The sequence below is a fragment of the Apteryx mantelli genome, chromosome 5, assembly GCF_036417845.1.
Source record: "Apteryx mantelli isolate bAptMan1 chromosome 5, bAptMan1.hap1, whole genome shotgun sequence".
Taxonomy (NCBI): domain Eukaryota; kingdom Metazoa; phylum Chordata; class Aves; order Apterygiformes; family Apterygidae; genus Apteryx; species Apteryx mantelli.
In genome coordinates, this window is record NC_089982.1 from 16,724,541 (window position 1) to 16,749,125 (window position 24,585).

At 41.2% G+C, this 24,585-nt stretch overlaps 1 protein-coding gene across 3 annotated transcripts in view; it reads right to left on the reverse strand.

Annotated features, from left to right (window-relative positions):
* The window catches only part of TSPAN5 (tetraspanin 5), an 86,512-nt gene that overhangs the window by 47,947 nt on the left and 13,980 nt on the right, over positions 1-24,585 (reverse strand). Inside the window, exon 3 of one of the 3 annotated variants that reach the window (XM_067297544.1) lies at positions 24,056-24,175. The exons of the other annotated variants lie outside the window; for them this stretch is intronic. Coding sequence (XP_067153645.1) covers positions 24,056-24,058 — 3 coding nt within the window. The 5' untranslated portion in view covers positions 24,059-24,175. The remainder of the gene's footprint in view (positions 1-24,055; positions 24,176-24,585) is intronic. 3 annotated transcript variants of the gene reach the window in all.

Sequence of the window (24,585 nt, forward strand, 5' to 3'; positions counted from 1 at the left end):
AGGATCCTTGCCTGGATGGATACAGCCCTGGCAAGCAGAAGCCTTTGATCAGCTTCCAGCTTACCGCTTGAGAGGATTTGTTTAGGACTCACACTGTTGTACAACGGCATGAAAGAAGGTTACTCTGTCCACAGGCTCACATGACAGACTCTCAAGACAGTCTCGTTTTCAGGGAGTAATGACCTAGCGAACACAAGCTCCCTCGCTCTACTCTTTTGCAGCTCTGAGCTGCCCTTGCTGTAAGGAATTTTCTTGTAGCTTACACGAGTAAAATGGTCAAGGGCAGATTGACTCAGCTACCACTGAGGATGAAGTGTGGTGTCCCAAAGGGACACAATGTTAGTACTTCTCCAGCTGAGCAACTGTAGTGGCATTTACTGAAGTACTTTTGCTGCTGTATTTCCTATAATTACTTCTTCAAACCCTAATCTGTTTTGATTGGTATAGGTCCATGGCTAGCAAGGAAGCTATCAATGCTTCCTTTGGGGAAAGCAGGGATATGGCTTCACACAAAGAGGCCTTTAAGCAAGAAGCACACTTTGCAGACAAATTGGCTAACACTCAATATACACTCCTATTTCTGGTTACCATCACTGAAAATATTGTGTTAGTAGAATTCTGTCCCTTCCCTCTTTAAGATCTCCTTAATCTCAGTCAGCCTGCTTAACAAGGCCTGCATCTAAATCCCTGCCCTGCATATTAACTTAGCTAGAAAAAGCAGGAATTGGCCACAAACACGATACAAGTAACAAGCTAGAAAATACTTCTCTCTCCTTTCCCTCTTTAAATTCACACCAGTCAAGGAGTGACCTGTAGCTTGTATCCAGCTGGCAAATTGCCCTTTAAATACCAAAAGCAGATGGGTTACAAGTTACTGGATACTGAAAGGATTACCTTGGCAGTTGGGGGGGGGGGAGGGCATACAAAAAGAATAAAAAAGAAAAAAAGAAAACTTGACATTGTTGTTAAACCCACCCCTGAAACTCCTCAACAAAAGGCGGCTGTCCTCAATGGCAGGCATTTCATCTTGATGCAGGATTAGTCAGGGGGCAGAGAGGGCCAGTGGTGGTTCAAAGACTGCAATGCTGATGCCTCAGAAGTGGCTGGTCCAACTTGCTCCATCTCCTAAAAACTCTTCCACAATTCTGCAAAACTTCCTAGTCTGTTGAAGAGTCATGCAAGAAGCAGCCAAGATGACAGCTGAACAAGTAGGGGTAAAATCGTGGATGAGAGTCAGCAGTTCCCAGAAGACACATCTTAATTCTGTACTCCGTTCCTCCAAGTCAGGCTCCAGGACAAGAAGCAATAACCAATTTCTTAGGGGAATGTTAATCCCTTTGGACATAGAGTTTGGGAGGAGTAAAACATACCGAGAATCCATGGAGGCAAAGAAAACAGTGACCCAGGAAGAGGTAGCTGTAAGAGAGAGGTGACACTTTCAGCTTTATTTCACTTGACTGGTCAGAAACACCCACCATTTGTGCCTTTTGTTGAGAGCAAGGGAAGTCTGCAGAGACAGCAAGGTAAGTGCAAAAAAATGACCTAGCCTAAAGAACAAATTCATCTGAGAGTTTATGTGAGGCTAAACTAGATCCCTGTGCTATTTAGGAAACAGAGGAAGAGTTAAGTGACTGGCTACTTATGAGTAATTATCACAACTATTATAAAAAGATTTGTTAAGAGAATCTTGGGTGTTACATAATTATCCTATGGGTCACCATCTGTCTTTAAGTCTTCATAAAACTAAACATATGTTGTTTTCATCAGTGCTGTAGTAGATTCACATTCTCATCCTGCTTACGTGCTGCAACGTGAAAAGTCTATTCATATCACTGGGAATGTGTCAGAGCCAAACGCCGAGTAGTGCCCAACCTCCAGCAGCTCCTGTTCAATGGCAGGCCACTTCCTCAGGTGTCCAGCTAAAGAGTGCAGACCTCTCACTAACTCAACACACAGTTTATGTCCATTGCTTTGCTGCAGGTTTCCTTTGGCAACAGTTATCAGTTATGATCTGAAGTGCTAACAGATGCTTCAGTTTTTCTTAGCTTGCCCCCCCCCCCTTTTTCTTTTTTAATTCAAGAGGACTACTTGGAGCTTTAACTGCCCTAAGAGTTCCTGGCCATAAAGCAGCATCCTCTGAGGCAGGGCTCCTAGCACAGCACTTCTGGGCAAGATATTACTTCCAAGGACTCCCAACATTGTTCATACTCACAGGGTTATATATTCCCCACCCCCATCCCCCCCAAAAAAGCACTTGTGGGCCAAAGGGTTTCAAAATTATTAGAGGAAAATGAAGAGGGGAGCCAATGGACATGCGCAGCATGTTACTTCCTCTGTATCATTGCCAGCAGATCAGCAAAAGTTTGAAGATTACTATTCTAATGGGCTTGGTGGCAAAAGGATTATCACACAGAAAAGCCGCCTGTCAGCCCACTGGTGGGGGATGGTATAGCATCGAGACTTTGCATGATTCTACATACCCTGAATATCCCAAACAGTTTTAAGCAGGCACAGATGATGCCAGCTGTTTAAACATGCCTTGCTGCTTTAGGATACCAGTGTTAAAAACAAAAAACACACCACCACACACACAAACTGCATGGAAGAGCTGGCTCCAGGACTCTCCAGATGCAAGATAACTTACAATAAAAAAAAAAAGTGAAACAGAATCCAGTTTTTACTTCAAGCAGTCAACATTGGATGATACACCAAAACATCAAGCTAACTAGTGCTGTTAACAAAGACAGTTCAACCCACACTGTGTTTTATCAAATAAAGCCAAACCTTTGCAATAAGTCTGTGTTTATCCAAAAGAGATGATGCAATTTGTCACAGCTGCGAGAAGCTGACACAGCCGTGACCTTGTACAGTTACAAGACAATTATCTCAAGCAGGCTGCCCCTCTTTCCAAGTGCTTGCAGAGAGAGGAATAATCTCAGAAATTGTATGATCAAAGTCATCAGATTTCATTAAAAGAAAATTGCAGAATGTCCATTTTTAAGTGATGATGGCAATTAAAAACACTGCCAGACAAAAACTAATCTTAATTAAAAGTGAACTGTTGACTGGACACTACATTTGAATCATTAACATATGTTAGAGACCGAGAAGAAATTCCCCAAATTAAAGTCATACCAAAAAGCAGCTATAGGCCTTTAAACAAAAATGTATAATACAATGCACCAAATTGTATAAATGAGAACAATAACAACTTGATTCCAACACTGGACACCACGCAAAAGTTAAGAAACTCATCTTATGCAGAGCCACGCATACTGATATTGGGCGAAGCATCTTCACAAGCCATCAACTTCAAGTCCGAGAAGTACACAGTGCTTAGTTTGTGCAACCACATATATTATTAATAAGTATTTTTAAAAGTAGCATTCCACTCAGCCTAGAAGGATGCATGCAGTAGGTGCTGGAACAGCACCAGCGTGTTTTGTTCTGTAGGAACAAAAGGAAACCGCGAGTGCACAACCCAAGGACAGAAGAGGAGCTGCCTGGGTGCTCAGCCTGCAGTAGGTGGGTGAGCATGGCACTCTGGCTTGCAGTACTGGTATCCATCCAACACTGGGTAATTCAAAGCATTACAGTTTCTGTTACTTGCACCAGGAGGCCTAAGACCCTACAGTGCGCAGCTCACCACCCCTGCCTTTCCTGCTGCAGTGGAGGAAGCCCCACTGGGTCAGACACAAGCTGGGTCCCCAGAGGACTCACAGAGCAGCTCGTTCACCCTCCCCAGGCTCCCCCCTATGGAAATGAGCTCTTCCATGACACTCCCCAGACCACAGCCCTGTTAAACCAGTCTGGGCTCTACACCGAGACACCAGGCCCCTGAGACCCCTTATTCTCAGGGCACAGGCAAGGACCAACCGATCAGTTTGCTATCGGGAAGTGAGATACTTCTGTGGGATGCTTCTGACAAATCTCCATCAATTCCTTCTTTTCCCAGTCCCAAGTAAGCCTGTAGTTGTTTCACATTTCACTACTCCAAGATTGAGTAAAGAAGAAGGTGGGAGTAGTGGAAGTAGTCTTTCAAATCCTCTCCATCCTTCAGCATCCCCTCCTCTGAGCTCTTCAATATCTAAAGACAAAGCACTCAAACAGGGTTTCATCATCTAAACTGGTAATAAAGTGTCTATGGTTCCATCAATAGTTCTGAGATACTTATGGGGAGTGGGGAGTGCACAGGGAGAGACAAACAAGTAATAGGTGCATTTCCAGGGCACCCAGTCAACTGATTCAGTGCTACATCTTAAGCTAGATGCAAAGTAGAAATTTAGAGTATTTTTAGCTCTGTAACCTAAAGGGCTAAGATAATCCCACTTGCAGATGAGCTGCCTACTTAACAGGCAAAAACAGACAAGACTACCTACAAACTTGACACCCTATTTTTCAAGCATCTTTGCTAGTAAGGTTAGCTTTCCTCAAGCTCATTCATTTCTGGAAATGCATCATTTCTAAGATATTTAATTTCTGAATGGCCTATTTTTACAAAACACTTAAAATACATCTGTAACTATGTACTACAAATTCTTTATACGGAAGTGATACCAGTGATTAAAGTCTTAGCTTTCCAACCTATTTCCAGGCTAAAAATAAGAATTCAAAAGATACCTCATATTAACATCCCCTTTGGTTCCTAACTGAAATAAGAACCATAGTAGCAGATATTCCACTCAGAGCAACACACAATTTCTACTCAGGGTATAATATGCAACACAAAACCATTTGAAAAAGTTTTTTCAATTAATGAACAATCAGTGGTGGCAACTCACTGAACTTGAGTTTTTCAAATAACATCCCCTAATTTTCAAATAACATTCCTTGTAGGCTTCATTCTCAGTTACGATCATACTGACTTCCCGTAAAGCAAAGTCTCTGGAACAGAAACTGCTCTGTGAGAAGGGGAATTTGGGAACACCTATTCCTCTAACACTGTAATTTCCCCTCAACTCTATAGTTTATACAAAGATCTACCATTAGCCTACAGCTTTTTAGTTCTTAAATACCATCCCTTTTTCTGGTTTTGTTCTTCAGACTTACACCTTGCCTTCAATTTTTGAATTTCAAATGTGAGAATTTCTGCACCGCTTAATCTGTTTTTCTACCACTTCACTCACACCGTGTCCTACAGAAAGGCTTTCTTTTCAGAGCATATCCTTAAAGCCCACCTGCGCCTTTCACTGTGTATTACATAAACACCTATTACAGTGCAATAAGGACTGTACAATTGCCAGCACACTTTTCTTACATAGCAGGCAAAGCAGGGAGTTAGACTACGGCTCTAAATACCCCTCATATTAAACTCATACATCACATTGGAAATACTGCAGAAAGCTGCCTTTCCAAAATAAGGTGGTATAAAAGTACATTGTTATTAACAGGCAACTCTCACCCAGGATGTCATTTGATCAAGTTAAATTCTGTAATTATAATTATCCAATATGTCATTTTAGTGAGGCCTTGTCTAAACCAAGAGTTAGACATTCTGCTGTAAGTTGTTTTGTTTTTTTAATAAACAAAAAAGGTCATGCATCTATTATGTACTTTATAAAGCTCAATCTTCAGTGCTGATACAAACACTCTATCCTGATCAATAAGCAAAGGACTGGAGCTCAGCAACATTTCCAACGCATGAATAAAATCATTCCAAGTAAATATTAAGGAACAATACTCAGATTCAGCAAACAAACCCATTGTTAAAAAGGAATTATTTCTGTATCACAAGCTGCTATAAGTATATTTTGATCAGCATCTGCTTGTTGATCTTCAAATTGCATAATCTGAGGGAAGCAAAGCAAAGAGAGTGGAAAACAGTTACTTTGAAGCAGGAGCCAAGACAAATGACTGCTTTGTATCTCAGTGCTTGCAGAAGGTTTTTAAAGCATTCACCTAAATTTACTATTATGCTGTCATGTAAAATATAAGCTTCCAGTAGTCCTAGTGCCAGTGCATCTCCCACTATAAAGCAACTTCTAGCAGACTCAGAAGTACAGCTTCTGGGAGCAAACATTAACATAGGAAGGTCTCACTCCAGCTGATCAGGGCAACCTATTCACTAGGAAAGGAAACAACCAGAGTAACCAGCCTTTTTACATGCAGGCAGCTCTACTGCTCTTCTATGTGAAAAACAAGTTTCACCACATTGCGCTTCTCAAGTAGTGCTGCTTCTTTCCTTGAGGACTGCCAAAGGCGTGAGTAGCTAAAAATGGTTAGAAAGGGTGACAGGAGAGCTTTGCAGATAAAGAAAATATAACTCACCAAATCTAAAGAGGAACACGAGATCATGGATGAACCAGCAACAAAAGAATCTAACAAAAAACTTCCATCTCCTGCTTCAAGAGCATAGGGTCCCTACTTCATGCCAAGTCCTTGCAGGAAGAGGACAATGCTTGAAGTTGATCAAGGAAGTGCTGAAGAGGAACAACTAACAAATGAGCCCAGGCAAAACATCAACCACCTTATTCTTGAAGAACAGTCAGAACGCAAAAGGTTGTACAGCATCGTTGGCAGGTTTGGGTGCCCCCATCCCATTTAAAGAACTAATAAAGAGGGTGGTGCGGGTGTGCACCAGGCACAGAGTTTCCCTTGGCAATGTTCACATATTTACTTCATGTATTGCATACTTATCAGAACAAATGAGGTAAAAAATGGTATTGCTGCTCAAGAACCAGCATCAACTTTCCAAGTTACTAGCAGGCTCCCACACTGAATTTGTCAAAAACTGTGCCAACTGAACACTGGATGGGTGCATCTCCAAGTCCAACACCCAGTTGCTTCTTTCAGGGTGGCAGATGGACTCTAATGCTCTAACATTTTGCCTGAGAATGCAAGGCATGTAATTCTCTACTACTACATCAATTTCTTTCTTACTATTAAAAAGCTATTATTCATCGTGACTGCGTACGTCAATAATGTCATCTCTACACTTCGGTAAATTTAACACACCACTTCTCTCTTCCCAACAATGCAGCTCACCAAGCACAATATGGGACAGCAATAGGAAGGACCTTCCTTCCCTACCCCATTCAGTATATACACACCAGTCACTGTACAAGCAAAAGGAGAGGAAAAATCAAGTAGTAATGAAACACTAAAAAAGTTCCCTAGAAATTTTAGTTTAAAACCACCAAGCCACACAGGTTGCTCTGCAGGTCAATAACTCAACTCTCCTAATTATTTCTAAAGTACAAAGTAAAAATGCAGGTCACATTTGCGGAGCTCAGCATTGCTCTACAACCTCTTTAGAAGCGCAGAGATTTACATGGTATGGAGAACTGCTGATCTACTGAAAAGAAGCAAGCAACAAAAGGAAAGCTCAAGGAATACTCATTGTATAATTACACTAATATACAGCAATTTACTTGAGAGGAAAAAAGATTATGTAGTCCTGCAGCAAGCAACTTGCATTAAATGGAGAGGAAAAAAAAGAAAAAAAACACACTGAAGATAAGCAGGAACTACAGCTCTGATGGTTAAAAAGCAGCTGAAACAAAATAGATTTAGTACTTCCATTAGAAACACCATCTTCAGTAAGCTTGTCAAACATCCACCAATTATCACATTTGCCCACAAAAGAAGCCTTTTTAAGTTTCTACCATTTCAAATTCATTACAACATTGCATTTAGCTTACAAGCAGAAAGCTGTGACAGCAATACAGACTAGTCCCACTGTGTTCATTTACAGCTGATCTTGGTTTCCTTTCAAAGGTCACATGCCCCCTCTGCACAGGGTTTGGTCCATGGTTATGCAAATGATTTTTAATCAGCAACAGATCTGGCTTAAGCCTCAGACCTTCCCTCCATTGCTCATTCCTGCTCCACCCTGGGACAGAGGTTGCTGTCTCCTTGAATTACACCAGCTGAAGTCTTTCTTTAACTGTTCTCTAAACTGGAACAGTGGCTAAATAAAAAAATAAAAATAAAAAAAAGACATACAAACAAAGCAAGTCCAGCGAACCGCCACAAAAAGCTTAAGGAACTGGAACATCTCATATGAGGAGATGCTGAGAGAGCTGGAACTGTTTAGCCTGGAGAAGAGAAGGCTCGGGCGGGGGCAGGGGGTTCTTATCAATATTTATAAATATCTGATAAGAGGGTATACAGAGTACAGAGTCAGACTCTTCTCAGTGGTGCCCCATGACAGGACAAGAGGCAAGGTGCACAAACTGAAACACAAGAAATTCCACTTTAATCACAAGAAAACACTTTTTCACTGCGAGGGTGATCAAACACTGGAGCAGGTTGCCCAGAGACGTTGTGGAGTCTCCATCCTTGGAGACAGTCAAAAGCTGTCTGGACATGGTCCTGGACAATCTGCTTTAGCTGATCCTGTTTGAGCAGGGGGTTTGGACCAGGTGATCTCCAGAGGTGCCTTTCAACCTCAGCTATTCTGTGATTCTGTGGAAAAAAAAGCTTTAGATATCTGTTGTGCAACCTATATCATTTCACCATTTCAGTTTAGAGAGCAGTCAAACAGTTATGCTGGTACAGTTAACAGGGTCTCCTACCAGCAGGTAGTAAATGAGCACTGCAAGGACAGGGGTAGTAGCTTTCTACCAGATCTGCCACTGAGGCAGCCAGTCACTTCATGTTGCATGTAGGAACCAAACTCACAGGAATTCTTTCAGAAGTAAGGCTGCTCCTCAAAACGGATTAAGCATCATTGAAGGGGGCATGATTTACTGTTCTACAGTCAGTAACTCATAGAGAAATTCAGGCATCTTCTGCAAGCTCTGCACAACACAGTATCACCACATGAAGATTTACAATTTCAGAGCCCTAATAACCCAGTGCTTTGAATTAAAGAAGCAGACATGTCACTCACACCTCACTGCTGTCTTGCAGATCTGCTCTACAGGGAATAGAGCATACTTGCCAGTGATCCAGGTGCAACATGTCAGCACTTACTTTGCACACACAGCACTTTGCACAACTAAGGTTTTGGTAAACAGATCAAAAGCATTGGTGCGGAAGAAAGAATCGGCACATTTGGGAAGAGTCATTCTCTGCCTCCCCCACCACCGTGATGTCTCAGTCCCTTCAATGCATTGGAGGAAGCCTCAATGAGGAAAGCAGTCTTTCCCAGGTCCTACTGCTCCATGCAACTCACTCCATGCCAGACCTCACGAACCCTACAGCTGTTGTGAGAATATGTTCCAACATCATCTGTGCCAGTTTAGATCAACCTAGGGCAGCTGCAGCAGCCGCTGCTTGACACTCACTGCTCTTTTAGGTGACTAACAGTTTCATTTCCTCAGGGCATCTGCTTTCCAAAAAACTAGATAACAGCTGATTTTAGTAGCAGTGAGAAGTTTTAAGAGATTTCTTAAAGTCCCTGTGATTATTCTAGAATATGCTCTTCCACATTTCCAAATGTCCAACTGGCTTCCCCATGGTCCTGAGGGATGCAGGCTAGGATCACAGCTCATGGAAACAGCCTGCAGAAGTTCATTTTGGTTTTCCTTATCACACTACAGCGGGTAACAAATGGGAGCCAACTTATGGCATAACCAGCAAGCAGAATGACATTTGGAGAGACTGCTTCTTTAGGCAGACATGTTCCTCTTCCTGCTCAAAGATGTAGCCCAGATCTTCAAGGGAGAGCTTCTAAAAAGAAGTATTTGGATAACATTTCCTGAGCTCATATCATTAAACATACAATGAAAAGCGTACTAAAACTAAATTCAGTGGTCACTTTCGTATAAGTGTGAAGTAGCTCAGTATTGCCTCAGAGCTGCTCCAAGATTTACTGTGGAACAGCTAGGATGACTCCACAACATTCAAAGCAACAACTCCTCTGCAGATATTTGGCTTTCATTAGAAGAACTGATTTGGATAACAACAACCAGACGTTCTATTTATGTAATGAACTCTTAAAACATTTCCATGCATATTTTCACAACAGTACAGATCTGCCCTAAGTGCACATTTGGTTGTTCCATAGCAAGCACAGTGTACCTGTACTTAAATTCACATGCACAATCAAATATTGCTATAAATAGGCACTCCAAACTACTGAGTTTTTATGCTTGCATCCAAAAGCTCAGAGAACAGCAAAGGATGTGCATGGCATGTATGATAAAGAAGAAAATCCACACCAAGTAATAACAAAGAAATAAAGTGGTAAAGATCCAACAGATTGGGAAGCTTAATGGAGACAGGAGAAGTTGAGGTCCTATGTATAATTCTGTCACTTCACTCCTCAACCTCCTTCCACATTCTCTCAAAAGTATCCAGGAGAAAGGCACCAGAAGCAAGCACAGGATTTGGGGGGATTGTTGTTTTAACATTTTAGAAGAAAACAGCTTGCAACAACGTTAACTGCTGTACCTATGGAACAAAGATTCCTACTGTCAACACAGCATGCTGCAAAATTTGCTACAGCCACCACTTACAGGCTTTAACTTAATCCTGGCTGGAATAGCAAGAAACACCCTCCCTGCCAGATGCTCAGCCTCTTCATTTCTGCTGTTTCAGTCAGTGTATCCATGGGTGTTAACAACTGAATAGGCAAGGCAGAGAATTCTCCCCAATACTCTCCTACTGTCAGCGGGGGAACAGCAACCTCAATCAGCAGCTTCTCGTGAATAGTTTGTTCATTCACATGCTGAATATTGATTACACAAAGGCGCAATTCAGCACTAGCCCACTGGCTTGGATCACATCACTATTTTGCCCACCTAGCTGTTTAGAGAGATCTCTGACACACAGGTTTTCCCCCCACCCTGCCAGTCCCCTAGGGCTGAAAAACTACCTTGTAACTGCACAAGCGCTGAGGACTTTTTACATTTTGTGCTGAAATCCGAAGTTGTTTGCTCTCTGAGCAGCAAGTCCAACCATTGAATCTAGCTGTTGAGAAGCTTTATTTCACTTACATAAAATCAGTCTACAAGATCAACAGTTCCACTGGCACACAGCTCTCACAAGAGGTCAAGATTATATCAAGTACAGCTGCTTTTATAAGAACTTGAATCAATCACTTGGAGGATTTCTAAAAATAATGCTTTTATTTTCAAATTTGGTTTCAATTTGACCATATTTACTGGTAACCAGTGAAAAGGCGCAGTGGCAGAATGTACTCTCAATACAGAAAAGTTTGCATGTGAAGAGCTCAAAATTTGTAGCCTCTTTCATGACTAGGATTCAGCTGTCTTTTTAGTCAAGTACAGGTCGAAACAGGTACTCACCAAAAAGCAGTTGGTGGCAGTATTGAAAATTCAGAGCAATGACAGAATCATCTCTTTTCTTTCCACTAGCCAAAACCACTCGATTAACTACCATGACCAGCTGGCCTAGAAATAGAGCTAATGCAGAGGAGACCATGTGATTCATTTACAGAACTTAACATACAGAATCTGAACCTCCACTTGCCCCAAGAAGAGCTTTCCATTTAGAAAAATCATAGTTTCCTTTCCTTCACAAGGGATGTTCTGCCTTATAAATCTATCAGAAAGAGATACCTTGGGTATCTTGACTTTGTAAGGTATCATGAAGATGACTGCACTGCTGCTTCCCCAAAACACAACAGGAAAATTTAGGAATACAGAAAAAAAACTGACAGCTCAGACTTCCAGCCCATCTTTTAAAGACCAGGCCTTTCAACCCCTGAATCCTGTACAAGAGCACTTCTAATACAGAGAGCCCCTAGAAGTCTCAAATTCACTTAATAGCCTTCATTTAAACAGGGATGCATACACAAAGTTTCCAAAATGGCTTAGACTTACAGACACTTACAGAATTGGTCAGAACTTCACTGGGCCATGCATGAACATTGGTGCACATCACACACCCATAGAGCTGTGATTGCACTTGCTCAGAGCAAGGCTCAAAGCTCTGTGGTTCACCACCTTCTCACCCTGAACAGCTGTAATAATCAGCACTTGCTGAGGCAGCATCTATAAAGGAGCAACTTCCCCTCTTAGCAGAACTTAAGAGAGCTGTCTCCTGCCTCCAGCAACAGCCTGGCATCACAGGCTGGTGGCTTTACGACCTAGAGGCCTGGCCACTGTTAGGAGAACCTGCTTCTAGACTGTTGGAGACATACCTGGTTGGACTTCACTCTGTCGTGAGACTGCCTTCACCCCCAGTCCTTGCACTGGGGGCACAGTTTTATTACACGTTATTTCAAAACTTTATATTTTTATTTAAAAAGTAAACCTTTCACAAGACTTTCAAAGGTCTACGTGTGCCTTTAGTGCAGTTTACTATCAAAAGGTGTTTAGGCTTTTGAAAGATACAAGCCTTCAGGAAGGCAGTAAGCATGCGTTACATCCATATTACTGCCAAGTAGGTCAGGAATGAGCTCTGCCAGACTCCAAAACTGAAAGCAGTAACAAACAAAAGAAGCTCCATTCCCCAGCACATCCCCTTGTGCTGCTCACCCTGCTGGGAGGTGACCTGCCCCACTGCTACTGCTAACTACCTCTCCTTGCCTTAGGAGCAGGGCTGAATAAAGCAGTGCAATATAAAAAGCTCTGGCAGGGAATCATGGAGACGCATGGATTGTATCTCATCCCTCCACCATTCCCTTCTCAAAGCCTACAGGCTAAGAGAAGAGGGAAAAGATCAGAAGAACAGCTATTAAGACCTGCAGTAGCAGGCAGAAAGAAATGAAACATCAAATTGTAAAGATACAAACAATCTACTTATCTTCTTGAGCACCTCCCTGCACATGGGGGAAGGAATACGCACCCCCAGCAAGCCACAGCCCCAGAGCCATTCAAACCACACAGCTTGCCGCACACAGCCCAGGCATCAGTGATGTAATCAAGAGATTTACACCACACACTACATGCTTGGCTCTTCAAGTTGTTCAGAACCAACAGAATACGTCTCAAATTACAAAAGATTCAGCTTTAAGTTATCTGCACCATAGATCAGTGGTTCCTAGATGGTGGTTTGCAAGGCCACGGTGCAGAAAGACAAACCAAAAGGGGAGCCACACAGCACTTTCAAAGCAAAGAACCCATCCCTCTGTCACACACTGCCAAAAGCTCACAGATGCCCATTACACTTCTCCTCCCATTCGAGTATTCTCAAAACTCAACATTACCCTCTCTACCATCATCACCGGTTATTCAGCAAGTTCAACTAGTAAGCTACTTTCTATTGAGCTTGCTTTTACTGCTCAGTGCAAGATTGAGCATTACCATTCCCAAAACCATCCCCCTTGCCACAGCATCAAAATTAACATTGCAACAATTACTCCTATTCCTTTTAATGCATCAACGATGAAAAAAGCGGGCTAAAATATAAGAAAAGCAGCATGGCAGATCAACGAGAATATTTAAATTAAAAAAAATTTTTTTTGAGGTACCCCACTAACAAATACCATTTCCAGAAGTTCACTCTAACCCCAAACTTTGCATTACTATTGCCATTCCAGATAATTCAAAATAGAGCACTTTTATGAATATGCATCTGCGTGGTGCTCAACAAGGATGACTGAAACAAATGACTTAGTTACTCATTCAGTTCCTTTTAGGAGGCCTTACATGGGAGTGTAGGTACTAGTTTTACCAGATAAGACATTACAATATAGTTATTCCCACTGAGGAAAATATAAATATAGAGTTGCACAGCGGTGTGTAACACACCCTTGTGCCATTTTGGTTAATAAAAACGTTTCGAAAAAGCTTTTTCGCCTTTAAAGCCTTCCACCTACAAAAGAACAATGCTTCAGACAGGCAGCAGTCTCCATACAATAGCTGTTCTCTACTATAGCAGGGTATCTGTTTCCTAGGAAACAGGCAAAAAAAGCACAAAAAGTATTTAGCATGTTAAATATGCAAATAAACTAGGTCATACCAGTCATATTTCACTTACTGGAGCAAAGAATCCACAACTTATTTTGGAGTACATGACTAGTTTTTCAGTAACTGCCCAAAACTAAATAATCTTTGTTTTTCCACAGGCACCTCTGAAATACAGTGTTTTTTAAGAATAAATGCAAGATTAGCAGGGCAGGACTTTAGTTATAGCACAGAAATGCATGTTTTAATGCCAGAAAATATTCTTAATGAAACTGTATTCTAACTAGCTGGATATCTGCATACTCCTTCACAACCGTACCAAATTCCAGCAAAGCATTACCAACAGCAAGTCACAACAAACCAAAGCCTATTATTCGAGTCCAAAACCCTACCAAATATTCTGCAAGTTTCCAGTGCACTTGCCTAGCCCATAAGCAAACTCTGGTCTGGAACTAACTGCATTCTGAACACACAGACCAGGCCAAGCCTCACTGCAGTAGGAAGAAGAAGAAACACAAGGGAGCAAACTGGCCTTTGAACAATACTTTTCGATGACCAGAGGGTAACATATAAGCAGTTGTTTCCCAAGCTTCCATGAAAAAAAGGAAGGATTCCAAGCAAGGGTGAAAGGTCAGTCAAGAAAGGAAAAACAATTATAACCCTTATTCTTCCCTAAAAAGCTCCCATAATCCCACTGACTTCACAGGAAATCTTATTTCAGAGAATTAAAAAAAAAAAAAGCAAGCTGCACAAGCACAAGAAAACATTAATAATTTGCTCTTCATTATTACACTTGAAACAACATTAAAACAATATTCTAGGTCAGAAGAAGCAGCACAAATATTTATATTACATATAGCACCTGCACTAGGCTAGTACAGTCAGCCCAAGCCAGGTGTCACAAAAATCAAAATCTCAGTCAGCCTGTTTGAAAGCATGGCAATCACTTAGCACAATATTAAAAGAACAAAGCATCCTATGTTGTGAAAGGACCATGCAAGCAAGCTTAAAAACTGTCAGCTGACTCATACCAGTATCATTTTACAGAATAATGAATTCTACGCTGCAGCTACGCTCTCCCTCTCTGACACTGAGCTACTGCTGAAAGAGTCTCTTCACAGCTGGTATCAGAGAGAGTTGGCACAAAGTTGCAACTGAAGGTAGGAAAAGCACTGCTTGAAGAAAGGTTGGTTGTTGCACCACTCCTGCTGTCTCTGCAAACCTCGCCATGACAGTAGGCAATTACAGTCAACCAAGTACTTCCAGTACTGTTCCTACTTGCTGATTTTCCAGCCCACAGAAGAGACTAGCATGAACCTCAAAGGCCGCTGCCCTCATGAACTCTTGCAGTCTATTTTGTTAGCTATCATATTAACTAGGAAGAGGATGCAGATATGCTGCTCGGTCCTCTTCCTCACCTTTGAAGGATAACACAAAGGTATGCCAAAAATTCAGGGAAGTGTTATTTATTTAATCAGCCAGGGAGGAGCTTTACACAAAAGCCAATTTTCTGAACCCACAATAAGAGTCAAGCAACACAAAAATACATTCAGTGATAGCTTCAGAACTAAAAGAAGTTCACACCATCAGCTGCCAGGAATGGTACAAACCAGTTCCCCAAACTGCAGCACTTCAACATCAATTTTCTGTTATAATCTTCTTTTAGTCTTGATTACTGCACCCAGCCACAGGACCCTCAAGCTCTTCTACAGTTGAAGTTACCAATCCTCAGCAATCCGAGTATCTTGACACACACTGGGCTCTTTCCACCCAAGTATTTTTCTTAAGACTTATACTTGGGCTTACCAGAATTGAACACAAATTTCTATTCCTTCACATCACCACCATCAGCAAACCAGTGCACAGAGTATTATTTATTCTCCCCATGGTGAAGGTTTACTGTTTAAAAAAAGAAAAGCCCACAGTCAACACATAGTTAATACAATAAATTTGAACAATTTCATGTATCCTTGCCTTTTAACTATTAAAAGGTAAGGCACTGCCAGTACCGACCTAGACTTAGAACAGTTACAGCCTTAATGCTTTGCTCTAACCAGAACTCTCTTCAAATCTACCTGTATATGAGGAAGTTCTAATAGAACTGAAGCAAGAAATAGGAAGAACAAAACAAAAAAAAAGAAGAAAAAAAAGAAAAATGCCTAGCCTCACTTCTGCTCAAGGGAGCAGATCAGAGGTCAAGCTCTGCATATTGCTTGCAAAAGCAGCTCTTCAGAATAGCAACTCTTATTCAGTCCAAGCACTAGCTGGCAAGTTCGCATCCCAGGCCAGCCACAGCTGGTACTGCCCAGGATGGGTTACCAGGAAGAGCCACCAGTTACTACAAAAGTACCCTGCCACTGCTCCTCTGTAAGGCTGCTGCATTGAGCTGTACACGCAGCAGAAGCTCGGGATGTCAACCTACAGGGCTATTCATCTGGCACCTGCTACCAGTGCTAAGTTTACTGAAGAAAAAAAAAAAAAAAACTCTACACATTTTTCAGCTCGTGTGTGTTGTTCTGGTTTGTTTGCTGCCATGTACCGAGTTACTTGCACAATGTTTTTGTTGCCTCACCACCCAGGCACCTTTCAGGTTTGTCAGCATAAAAGGACCAGTGAGATCAAGTCCCTTCCTGCCTATTTCCCTCTCTTCAAAACTATAAAGTCAATTATATAAATCAAGAAAAACTCAATGTGATGCAAATGTTTTTAATTGTATCAATAAAACCTGAAGGGATATGGAAGAGGTTAAATGCATTTATATTGATATATCTATCTCTGTATAGATATATTGACAGATATCTATATACAGCTATGTATTTTTAATATGTGCGCACCTGTGTATTTAACCATATAGTTATATAGCTATAAAACTTGTGGATTAAAAGGTTTTCCTAATCTTAGGCAGGTTTTATTTTTAGGCTTTTCCAGTGCAGAAAATTATTACTAATTATGACAAAACAAGATAGCCTGTGTATTAATTCAGGAGGCTTATTTGAATTACTGCTAATATATGCTCATTGCTTCCAGATTCAGGGAATTAGACACAGTAGGAAACGCAATTATAGCTTGATCCTGAAAACCACTCAGATCCATTTAGTGAATCCTCCCACCTTCCCAGCGGACAAAGAGTCGCCAGCTCGATTACAGTCCTCTGCACCTTCCCTAGCACAGGATAATTCTATTTTGACCAGTGGTTATGGAATATAAGTTTCAATTACCATAAGAAGTGAAATCTGCTGTAAGAGTCTAATTCATTTGTTAAAAGTTAAAGGCCAAAGAAGGTACTGCAAAATAACTTTTTTTTTTTTTTTTTTAAATAAAAGACAGTTCACCTGTGGGATTGGGTAGATGGGAAAAAAAACAGCACTTTTCTCATTGGTCTTGGAATAGTGTTCACGTTAACTTCAAGTTAAGAGAAGTGGACTTTTTGACCCTCTTTGACATTACAAGCACCACATATGAAAACCGCGAATGAAGATCAGTGGGCGTTAGCCTCATTGCTTTTGCGCATACCTCACTGCCAGGTGCATCTGTGATAGGCATCACTGAAGACATTCCAGATACTAAGGAAAAACAGCAAACCAAGCCCCAAGGAGCAGCTGCTCCACTAGCTGGCAGCCTGGCAAGGCTATCGTTTCATTAAGCAGCAAGGAAGCAGTTAAAGCATTCAGCAGTTGATTCCAGAGGTATTTTGTTCAAAGACTTTAAAATAAATCTGATTATGAAGGTAGTAATGGCATTTTGTTCTTGTTAAGTCCAATTGGCAGACAGAACAGCAATTCCATGGCGAGTCTCATGATTATTTACGAATATTACTACATGCTTATACTATTTGCATTACTACAATACTTTTAAAGAATAAATTTAAAAACAGGGAAATTTTTCAAAAAGCACACACATGCCTTAGGTCTATGATTGACATTCAACTTGAGTATGCTATATTATCAATGAGAAATTCTTATCAGCCTCAAGCCACTTTTGATTACAACAGCTTACAGTCCACTTGAAAGTTTTACTAAACTCTTTCCTCTAACCCAAGTCCTTGCAAATTAGGACACTGCTTCCACAGGCTGTGCCCCTGATTTCAAATCAGGCTGTTTAAGTGTCTGAAGTCTATCCTTGCCAAACCAAGGCCTAAATAACTCTTTACAAAAAAGGATTTAGTGGTAGTTCTGACTGCGAATTTGATGGCTACACTTAGCTTCATTAAAGAGTGCGCTCTGGAAAAATTTTGTCATGACTTTTCCCTTCAGGACCTGCTCAGAAAATGCAAACGATCAGACTGATATTCTTACTAAATGCCAAAATTTGTTCAGCCAGAACATAAAGCTCATAATTAGATATCAGGGTGTGAGGGGTGGGAGTTCACTCATCTTGAAAAAAGTTAGCATCATCAAGAAAATGAAACAGCTAGAAAAGCCTTTGTGGCTTAACATGATCTCTTGAGAATAAAAACAGGATGTGAAATCCACAGAGGTATCAGTACATGCACACTCAAATTATGTTTTTTATACCATTTTCCAAGAGTCTGATTAAATCAGAAAGATGGTTACACTGCTGGGGAGGCTTGCATTTGAAGCCAAGATGCATCTACATCAAAGAAAAACCATTGAATCACTGTACAAATCACGCAGAACCTGCATATCCACAATTTAGCAAATGGTGATCAGATGAGGAGAGGGCCAGGCTAACCCTGCATTGAAGACTAGCTGATAAGCACCTAAAAGGAAATACAAAGGAACAGCTCAAATCTTACATGATTTTCAGGGACTAAAGATAATCCATTTACTTCTCCTTAAGCCTGTCTTCCAGTTCTGATAACACCCTTAAGAGAAACCCATCATGATAGGAGCTGCAAACACGAAAGGATGCAAGTCTAAAAATGACTTTCCACTATGTGGAAAGAATGAATTTTCAAAGACGAAGGGGGAGGAAAGAATCAAACAAAACATTAGTCAGTTTATTTTTGTACACAAAGAAATTAGCTTTTAGCTGGAGGCTTGAAATTCATGCTCCAGCTAAAACACATAGTAAGACTAGCAAAAGTTTGAGCAGTCAGCCTGGCAGACCACACAGAAGAACTTTCAGCCCCACTGGCCTGGGCCAAATGCAGATGCCCAATATAAGCCAAACCAGGCTGCGACTGCTGGAGCAGGGACAAAGGGGAGAAGGGTAGGCACGCTCAGAAGACCACAGGGAAGGGGCGAGGGACCCACAAAACTCACACACACCTCGATCAGGAAGTCTACAGGGTCAATATTGTCCCCCCACAAACAACTCCCTCCCCCTCACTTCAAGTTAGAGTTCCCTTACAGGAAAACTAAGATCCCAGGCCTTAAAAATAAAAACCCACTGGAGAAAACACTCTGCTCACTGGGAGGCTGTGCCCCCCGTCACACACACACAACGGCAACACAGTGGTTCTGCCGTTTCCAACACTCAGCATGCCTCCATGGGGAGGCTAGAGCAGGAATTCGCCGTGTATCTTCAAGCAGCCATGAAATGCGCAAAAATAGTCCCTCTTCTTCAGGCAGTATAAAAGGAAAGACCTGAGCTGATGGAACCCACTTTGCTAATTCTTTTCTCATACAAACTGCTCAGTCACTCGAGTACATAAAACATTTGGAGTGACTGGATTGCTGCTCCAATTCAACCCTGTAGTAAAAGACAGTGAGCGATTTAAATGCAGAGGAAATGCCTGAGAAAAGAGAAGAAAGTCAAGTGAAGATGATGTAGAAGGTCTGATCTGCCATTGCAGTGTCAGCCAAGAGTGGCCACAGGAGACCTTTGTATTTTAATTTATGCTCTCTCCGCCAGGCTGCGGAGCAGCAGCTGCTGCAGCGAGAGCAGAGAACGCAGGGCTGTCAGCAGAGCAGACAGGAGGGTAGTCCTTATGCCTGCTACCCTGTGGAGAGAAGAAAGATAGCAGGAAAAGATTTCCCCAGCAGGGACCCCTCACTGCAAAAACAGATCCTGGCTGGCAGGAGCAAAAGCTGTCTTCTTCAGTGTGCCTCCACAGTATTATTATGGAGCAGAAGTGGAAAAACAGACCCAGAAAAAAAACAAAAAAAAACAACGAATATGTATAAAAAAATTTAGATTACACTGCTTACATTGGATCCTATTAATGCTAAGAACCAGATTTTCTAGCAGTTACACCTTTGGGATTATATCTACTCACAAGCATTAAACCCAACTTGCAGAATGGTTTGTCTCTCAGTAATTCAGCAGAACGTATCATATTGAAGCTCAGGGCATCAGGCAGAACACAGTCATACAACAAGCGCTGAGGGGGGCCGGAGAGGGAACAACTCATTGATGCTTTCTTGGCAGCAACAATAAACCATTTACTTCACACACACAAAGAAAAGGGGGGGGGGGGGAAGAGAACTTAGAAAAACCAAAACTATCAGCCAAACAAAACTGCCTTTAAAGCCCTAAGTGTTTGTTCCATTGTCCAAGTTTTCATTAAAGTGGTTCTAAAATAGAATCCCATAAAGCAAATAAAACAGATCTCAGGATGCAAGGCTACCAAACTGTTTTCTCAGGTCTATACTTTTTTTTTTTTTTTTTTTTTTTTTAAATAAAGACTTCCTATAGAAACAGGAATTTAGATTAAAAAGTTGTTTGCCTGGAAATCTGAATCCCAATGGGATCAGACCATGGATCTTGGCCCTGGAAACAAGAACTTACAAAGGCAGTCAGAAGTACTCATTTATTTTAGCGAAACAAAAACTCTTAGAGCCCTGTAAGCCTATTTATATACTTTTTCCAAGCCTCATGTACTAGCTTAAATCTAAAGTATACCTTCTGCCTATATACTGACAAGCAACTTTAAAAGATCCAATTCTTTTGTCCAGAAGCATACCTTCAGGTAACCTAGCCCACTTTATTTCTTGTCTTCTATTAGCTCAGCCAGTGAGTAGTCACCTATGCCACTTGTGTTCTTTCCCCCTTACCACGAATATTATTCAAGTAAGCAAAAAGAGTTTCACTCTTTATTTATATCAGAGGTCAAGTGCTGCGGTATAACGTAAGATGACTTCTGTAAATTTGCCTTGATTAAAGAGTCTGCTTGGGCCACAGAACAACCTTAGGGATTCCCGTTTCCACAGTCCTGTCTGGCCACCAAATCACCTCACCTACTCCTAACACAACATTGGTCTCTGCTTCAGAAACATCCTGGGCAGCGCTCTCCCAAAAGGCACAGATTTGCTTTAGGACACTCTCAGGGCCCAGATGAGCAACGAATTTTCCGCCTTTCTCAGAACATCTGTACCATGTTATCTGGTAGTTGAGGATGTGTTGCTAGACTCACTACTTGCTAAGGTAACAAGACGATAGGTAGCTCAGTAACACAGAAAACAGACAAACTTCAAGCACAAGCACAATTATGCTCTTTCTACTCAAGAAGATGTACTTAAACAAAAATTGCTTCTACCTAAAGCTTCTCCTCCAAAGGCAGAGCTGAACCAGACCATAATGGGTTTTAACATGCAGGTTAAACAAGGTATCAAGAACTTCTGCATAACAACCGAGTTTGAAACAGTGCTCAAGAACGGGAATTTGTGCTACTCAAACAAGACTGCAACACGGCTGCTGACACATCTGTGAAACAGCCAGAGGGCTTAACTAAACTGAATGTCTATTATGTATTAGTTTTCCTGTCAAAAAAAAAAAAAAAGGATAGGTACAGCAGTTGAGCTTTAACAAAATAAACTGTTAGAATTTTCTCAAAAAGTAATAGAAGGGAAAAATCTGATGATTTTTCCTGAGAACATCCTTCAGAATATCTGTTCATCTCCCAGATACTGTTCTAGTATTAAATAAGGATCCCCCATAACCAATGACGAATAAAATAAGAATGATTTGGGGAGCTAGGCTTGTTGGTTTCTTCCTGTTGGGTGACAGAAGGACAAAAAGATGAAAAAGGACCGAACTGGGGGCAATTGCAATCCCACATAAAAACTGCTAACAGAAAGACTATTTATTATCAAGGTACAAGAGCAGGTATTTCTCTATTAAACATGGCATGGAGTGAAAATGGTTAATTCATAGTAATTGAAGGAGCTGTGTAAAGATCCAACTAGGTCACCATCTGGAGACATACAGCTCTTTTTCCCAGAAGCAAGCTTTTTGGTCTGTGACATCCAGCTGCAGTTCCCTTGGACTAGTACACTTGCTTGGTTTTGTATGCTCCCTACATTTGTAATTCAACCATCTGAACTACCAAGAAGGAAGAACATATCGAAGATTTGTTTCTTCATGTTACTGTGTTGAAAAGGGTAGAGGGAGAAGAGGAAATGTTTCAAGCCACATTTTTCAGATGCCAGATTTTCACAGTTGTTTCACGGAAGGTAAGTTATATGTACATGACAGTTAATGGAACTCAAGCTGGAGAATGCAGCACTAAACACTTACTGAAATTCGCCTCTGCTAGAAGTAACCCAAAACTAACAGGGAAAGGTACAACTAACAACTGGATGCCATATATGTTACAAAGTTAGAGCTTCAGGGGGCGACTCGAAATCCATACAAAGAAAAATCCATCCAGGGATACTAAACACAAAGACCCTAACTCCGGCTCTGAAAGGCTAAGGGTTCAGAGCATACTCCCTAGGAATTATCACTACCTGCTTGCCTTGTTCTTATGCTTTTCATCAGGTATTTACCACTGGCCATTGTTCAAAGGATATTTATCTAAATGGACCTTTTGTCTGGGCCAGTCCAACCACTATGTTCCCTTTGTTGCATTTCTGAAAAGGTTCTTTGAGGAGTACCTTGACAGTGCTGCCTTATTTTAGTTCCTTTCTAGATCAGGAAGTGCTTCAATCCAAAAGTAATGGTATAGCTGAGGGAGAAAGAAAGGGGAGCTTGACTAGAGCACCTGGCAGCAGACCACCTATAAAAGCTTCAAAAACAACTGCCCTGACCAGCCCTGTGCAAGTTTTCTTTTTTGCATTGTACCTAAATCCAAGCATTTGCCCTTTAATTTTAAAGGTGAAATGCCCCCTTTTGGGGGCAAAACATAGTTTAACAAACAACTATAACAACAATATATAAAAAGAATTAAATCATTCCTTTCACTTAAATTCAGGTAAAGTAACATATCTTCTTCAAAATTTCAGAGTAACCTTTAATAAAACACAAAATGAATTCCAATATTCACTTTGAAACTTCAGGCATTTAGGCTATTGCCCCTTTTGCTCCCAGTTTCTTTATTGATGATTAAACTCTGCTACAACCACTTCACAAACGCACACTTTAATAACCTCACCGTGTTCTCATTCCGAACATCGAGCACTCATCTTGAAGTTTTCCCAACAGTTACAGAGATCACAAAGTCCAAACTGCTGGCATTATCTCAGGTCAAGTCAGAAAGAGCTTGTATTAGACACTTTTACATTCACCCCAAAACTCAAGGGGGGGGGGGGGGAAGCATACCTTTATTACCACCTTAAAGTACAACAGAAATACCATCCCAGGCAAACTCATATTGAGTAGCACCAGACACTTGTATTAATAGTTTAGTTTCCATACCAATAACTTTTAGAGTAACTGTAGCTCTTCAGATTTCAACATACCTTTCACCATTCAGGCTTTCCTACTCAATCTAGGGTTGATGGAAGGTATTATTGATAAACTAGCACTTCAAGGTTAAAGACCTTGTGAACAATATGGAACTGACAATGTATCCACAGGCTTAAGGTGAAATAATCTCAAGGGACAACACATTGTTCAGTCTACAGTACTTTTTTCAGACACTGGCCTATCCACAGAAATGGCCAATGAAGCCAAATGCCAGTTGCAGGAGTGGTGTTTGACATGGGCAGCTTTCACATAAGCCACGTAATTTTAACCACTGCTGGCGGTTTCAGCAGCAAAACGGCCGAGTGAGTTTTCATAGTCACATCCTCATCTGAGGGGAGCCCTTTTCCTCCTGTATCACTGCTCGCCCGCCCCTCAGTGGGTTTACTAAGTCATTACTTTACACCGCAGGCTGGGATACAAACTGTTTAAACTGTGTTTGCTGGCAAGGACACCATCTCAAACTGCCCACTCAGACTAAAAAGTAAGACCCCCCCAAACTACCTTTAGATTACATGGGACTCCAGCTGGAGATGAAAAGAAGATTCAAAGAGATGCCTTTTTAGCACAGCTTTCTTGCCGTGCAGAACACAGGCCATAACTGTATAAAAATGTCCCCCCCCCCCCAGGTTGCCAACACACACAAAATTAATGGAAATCAAGACCACATAATTGATCTTCAAATAAACACTTTTTCAATTCCTTACCATTAAAACCCATCTTGAGCTTGTTTAATGGAGTTGTAGCTGCATTGATGTATTGTTTCTTCGCACTCCAGACAAAGGAGAACAGGATTCTTTCCTCCAGGGAACTCCCTTGCACTGAACCTAGGCAAAAGGCAAGGCTCAGCACATCTCCTCCAAAACCCTGGAGCAGTTTTTGGCTCCATAGGTTAATTTTAGCTGTTACATTTGAAGGTGCATGATACCAGCAGATTAAGGATTCAGTGCAGTAGCTCAGAAGTTCTTGATCTCTTTTGGTGGTATGAACAGTCCAAAAAGAAGGAATGTTAATTTTGCCTTTTTTTTTTTTTTTAAGGTTATCAGTAAGAATCAGTTTTATATTTCTTTAAAACTTACCTTAAAGGTAAAAGGAAGGGTTGTGTTTGTTGTTCATTTTTAACAGTATTGAAACCATTGGTATTAGCACAGACTATAACTATCTGCTTATACTGAGTTACCACAAACTGCTGGAAGGACCTGACAGTAGAAATTAAATACAATATTCATCAAGTTCT